The sequence below is a fragment of the Belonocnema kinseyi genome, chromosome 1, assembly GCF_010883055.1.
Source record: "Belonocnema kinseyi isolate 2016_QV_RU_SX_M_011 chromosome 1, B_treatae_v1, whole genome shotgun sequence".
Classification (NCBI taxonomy): domain Eukaryota; kingdom Metazoa; phylum Arthropoda; class Insecta; order Hymenoptera; family Cynipidae; genus Belonocnema; species Belonocnema kinseyi.
Window position 1 is genome coordinate 89162583 of NC_046657.1, and position 5571 is coordinate 89168153.

The 5571-nt window shown below is 31.4% G+C and overlaps 1 protein-coding gene across 1 annotated transcript in view; it reads right to left on the bottom strand.

The window, feature by feature from the left end:
- LOC117183152 (serine--pyruvate aminotransferase, mitochondrial) overlaps positions 1-3021 on the bottom strand; it is a 15889-nt gene extending 12868 nt beyond the window's left edge. Inside the window, exons 1-2 of the mRNA XM_033376373.1 lie at positions 2863-3021; positions 2602-2782 (exon numbers count right to left, since the gene is read on the bottom strand). Of these exons, the coding sequence (XP_033232264.1) occupies positions 2602-2778 (177 nt within the window). The 5' untranslated portion in view covers positions 2779-2782; positions 2863-3021. The remainder of the gene's footprint in view (positions 1-2601; positions 2783-2862) is intronic.
- Positions 3022-5571: the final 2550 nt, after the last annotated feature.

Sequence of the window (5571 nt, forward strand, 5' to 3'; positions counted from 1 at the left end):
AAAAAAATTCTCCATAAAAAAAAATTTAAAAATGTAAAAAAAATATATAAAATCCCTTTAAAAAAAAGAGACTATCGATATTCGTCGACCTCCACGTTGGTGGTTAAACCGGTTAGTGAGGTTCCAGGTTAATTACAGGCTCGAAAAGCTTTGGAAAATGGTTCACAAAAAAAAATAGGCACGAAAAATCACGTTTTTTTTGTTTAAACTGCATTTTGGGATAATAAGAAAATGTGTTGAGGAATTTCATTGGCACCGTCGGAAAGAGGAGATCTTGAGCAATAAAAATATATGTGTCTCAATTTTTTCTAGTGTCGAATAGTCTTAGTTATTGGCCGTTGAAAAGCAGTGTACCGGTAGTGGCGTTTTGGCCGTTTAAGGGTTAAATCCATACGAACATCCACTCGCAACCACATTAACTTCTGTTTAGAAATCCTTGTTCATGAAATTCATGGAAACATAAGTAATTTAAGCAGAAGTGAAGCATAGTTAAGTAAATTTAGATAAATTTAAGGGAATTCAGGTTAATACAAGTCTTGCTCACAGCAGTGGCGGGTTGGCATGGGGGCGCAGCCGGGGTTTCCCGGCTGCGCCCCTTTTGATTAGCGCCCCCTATGCCATGCCAAGGCGCCCCTTAAAGATTATATTGTTTAAATAAATAAATATAATTTAGATTACAATGGAAAGAGTGAAAATAATATTCAATAATATGGATGATTTACACTTGTACTCTTCTGAGTAATACCAGTAAAGTAAGAACGCTTCCTCCTATTTCCTTTCACCCATATTATATCTAAGAAATTCCCTAATGCATGTTTGGAACCTATTTAAGAAAATATTCTGTAAATGAACAATAAATTATTTATATTGAAAGAGTCAAAGTGAAAGGAATATTCTTGTCATCAATTACATTACGGCTTTTAAAAATTGTTCTTTCCGAAATAATCTAAAATATGTTTATTGATTAAAAATGTACAGGACACGGAAATTAATTTTTTATGGGCGCCCGTTTTCTACATGTATTAACTTTGGATGGCGCCTACACATTCCTTGAGAGAGTTTCTAGACCAACTTATTTATGTAAAAATCATAACTCCATTTTAGTTTACAAATATGAAAGGGAACACCTCATTTGATTTATTACAAAATAACGACTAATTATCGGCTGTATTTAAGTATTTTAGTCATTGTTAAGTTTAAACTTAATTTTTATATTAAATTGACTACTTATTAGTAGGAATTTTTTCTTAAACAATTTACTAGCTTACATTCCAAGAGTTCGGGTGAAAGCATATATTTCTTTATTTTGGAAATTGTAAAATATTACTATATTTTGTTATACTTGCCTATAATAATTTTTATTTATCATTTTTTCGTAATTTTCAATATCATTATATGAATTACTTACTTAAATCAAGACCTAAATTTTCGCGGCAAAAATACTTCAAAACTTGCAGTCTATAGTGTGACAAGTTTTATGTTGCCAAAGCTGTTTGCCAATGTTCATTCCTTTGTCACTTTTATCCCGATAATTTATTTAATTCAAGCTGCATGCTCGGTATTTGTACTTCTTCACATTTGTGCACAAAATTGGTAAAATTAAAGGTCAAAGCATCGACAAAACTGTAATTTCTTGATTGCGAATAATATTTTGTTAAAGCTCCCGTGGCTTTAACGAACAACATTCTCATCACGTATCTCATGCTTCGCCTTCGAATTTTTCCGAAATGCGAACTTTTCTACATTATGTTCAAAACTATTATATCAGATGTATATTACATTTATTTTTGTACCTCTGCCCGATATTGCTTATTCAGATATTGCAAAGTAAATTACAAATTTACATTGTAATTTCAGTTTTGCCCTGAAAACTGTATCATTTCAAAAAATGTATATTATTATAACGAATTTAGACCTCTTTTGTGGCAAAATAAATTTTATCCATTTATTTTTTTCGTAGATTGTGTCTTTTGCCCCAAAAATGATTTTTTTTACTTTTTATGTTGTTTTTTACGAATCAAACAATTATACTTAACGAAAAAACAGATATACTCCTTAAGAACAGTTTTTCCTTTTCTCTAATGGTCTTTTTTTAGTAGTCGCCCACTTGAAATATTGGCAAGATTTTGGAAAATCCAAGATTCAGCGTCTTGAAACAATTGAAAAACAGTGCCTGCAAATTTCCACACAGAAATCGGCAACAATGCGCTCGATCCCTTACAAAAAAAATCATATAGGGAAATCAGTATCAAGAATTTCCTGTAACTTTGCTCGATTATAGAAATGCGATTATATGCAGAAAATATCACAATAGGAAAATCAGTATAGGAATAAATAATATTGAAATATTGAAAGAATCAGTGAAATATATGTATGTATGTGGCTGCATATTTTAACACCTGTATTCAGAATTACACAACAGCATATTTTTTTGAGTAAAAAGTAAAATTTTTTCAAAAAACCCCCAATGCACTTTTCATTTTTGGTCTTAAAATATTAGTGGGGTTGCAGGCATCCGGGTATTAAAGGTTGCTAAGGTACAGGCGTCACGAGAGAGATACATCAGAAAGTAGGCGATAATACATTACAAATACGTCAAACCTTGCAAATTTCAGGATGTAAATGTCCAAGAACGGGTTCTTTAAGTGAATTTAAAACTCGTTTAGAACAATTACTTGGTCCAGGACCCATTAGAGTCCTTTGAGGTACTACAATGTGCTTGAATAATTCTCGAGGCGGTTTGAGATGCACAGCACATTGATCCCATTCCGTCGACATTTTTCTGAATCAGATAAGAAAGAATATTTTCTACTATTCAGTGTAAAACATTCAAATCATACAAACTAAGCCATATATACTCACGTTATGTATTAAGATATATCTTTTAACACGCACTCTTCTCAATAAACATAAATTTACATTATTTTATTTACACAAAAGTGCAAACTATTGTTCAACGACGTGATAACATTCTTCACTCCGCACGATCAAGCAATTGAGAAGCCTCTGCGCTTATACGTCCTCTTAAAGCCAAGACGAGAGATAATATTGCGTGGTGACAGGCTGCAATCAACATAATACTCTTATCTCAAGGACCTTTGTACCAATAAACAGAGAATTCACTTATGTCTGACATTATCATTATTTACTTTAACTATGTAACGCTATAAATACTTGATTCAAATAACATGGAAATGTGCTATTCAATTAAACGTTATTTTTTAAATTAAATTAAATCATATTTTTTGATCATTTTAAATCATATCTCTTTTGTTTAACAAATATCACCTTTTCAATTTTGATTTTTTCTTAGATTTCTCAAGCTTGGCTGTACTAAAAGAACTATAAAAATCGTAAGTCAGTCTTAAGTCTCATTTCTCGAAAATAAAAAACCATGATGGTTCAAGCTCTGTGTGAATAAATATTTTTAAAGATGTTTTTAGGAAAAAAGCTCAGTTTAAAAACATTGAACTTGTGACTACTAAACTTAAAGACTCTTGTAGGCTATATTGTCTCTCAGAAAACTCTCTAAAATTTTTCTTGAAATTTAAAAATGACAGAGCATTTAAATGACTTAAATGGAGGGATTGTGAATTTTTCGGCTTTCACAAACATATTTTCACCACGTGTCTCGTGAGAAAAAAAGGTTAAAAGCAAATTTACAAAACAAATATAAAAAACATTTTTCTATATTTAACATTTTATTGTATCTAGTGTCTTTTCGTCAAAAAATTTAATTTTTTGTTTATAATGTAATTTTTTACGATTAAAATAAAAATTACGCATCTTATCAACAAATCACTCATAAGAAATGTGTGGCTCTTTTTTTAGTTAAGTACTTTTGTGTAGTTTTTTTGTATCTTGTTTCGTTTGTCCAACAATTTTTTTAAATATTTTTTACGAATAAAACAAAAACCAAGCTTCAAACCCAAAAATGATTAATGATGAGTTTATAGATATTTTTTGGGTGCACAATTTTTTTTTTTACATTTTTTCGTATCTTGAATAGTTTGGCCGCCAAATGAAATGTTTGATTTTTTATTATTTTTTGTGCCAGCAAAATTAGTATTTTCGATTTTTAACTTATTTAGAAAGATGTTATGATAATCAAATAGGACTTTCAAAAAGCAAGGTTATTTTTGTTATGACTTTTTTCATATCGTGCGTTTTTTAGCGTAAAACGTTCATTTTTTTATGTTTGTTTGGGGTTTCAAAATGCTATAACTCTGATAATTTTCTTTGTATCTAAAAAAGTCGTAAGGATAAATTGTTCGAATTTTAGAGTGCTATGTATAGCCGTACATAGAATTTCTAAATATTGAAAACAATAGTCTAAAAAAAACATCACAGTGCTCTAAAGTTTTGAATTTTTATCCAAATCAACTGGTTAATTGAACTCCTTGTTTCTTTTTGCTTGATTAAAAAGTGGGCCAAACAGAATTTAATCCGAGTAGTTTTTCAAAAGTTATTCGTGAAAGTCATTTTTCACATAAAAACAATACGTTCTTATCAGTATAAGAATCTATTAAAAGTGGCTTAACTAGTGAGCCAGATCACCATATCTATAATTTCTTGGGATCGCTGAAAAATGTTGTCCATTTTTAAAAAACAAGATAGAGAGCGAATCTGACGTTCCAGAAATTTCTATTACGGCTAAAATAAAATGTTAAACACATGTTGCAACCCGGGAACATCATGCAGGTCTTACCATGGGTTGGCAGATTTGGGCCACTACCTGTCCAAAGTAAAAGACGATAAATAGCAGGCCAACAGCAATTCCCAAGTGCGAATTGCCGAAGCTGAATACACGGCCTAGTGTTGGTCCAATTTTGGCAGCCAAAGGACGGCTAACGATATTGGGAAAATATGTGCATTAAAATTGGCCCAATTTTCAGCCAGTGCTGACAGCCTATATTGGCTATTTATATTTGCCGATCCTCCACCAATGCTTGGCTCATTATTGGCACTTTATTGCGCCAAGTCTCTCTTTTAGTACGGGGTACCATGCTTTACGAGGATTAGCCAAAGTCTGGCCCAATGATGGCATATTACTGGGCCAAGTGTCACTTTTACCACGGAAAACCATGTTTTATTTCAATCGGCCCAATGTTGAGCCAGTGCTAGCAGCCTATATTGGCTGTTTATGTTTGCCGATCCCCCACCGATGCTTCCCCAGCATCAGGACTTTATTGCCCCAAATCTCAAGTTTAGCACCTAAAAAGTAAATATTACACGAAAGATAAAAAAATTGCTATGTTATGTAAATGTAAAATACACGAACTGTTAACAGGAATATCAATACACTAATTTTTAAATAAATAATTTAAATCGATTACAATTTTTCTTCACGGAATATTAATTTTTTTCCGTTCTAGACTACTTTACAACTTTTTGCAATTACAGGAAGTGTAATTTCTCATGAACATACAAAATTTTTAATGATAGAACTTAGAAATTTTATCGTGAACTTTGACAATTTTTCAATAAAAACAGTTTTTTTTATCTTTTATATAAGATTTGTTTTTGAGGTGTTAAAAATGAGACTTGGCGCAAGAAAGTGCCGATGATGGG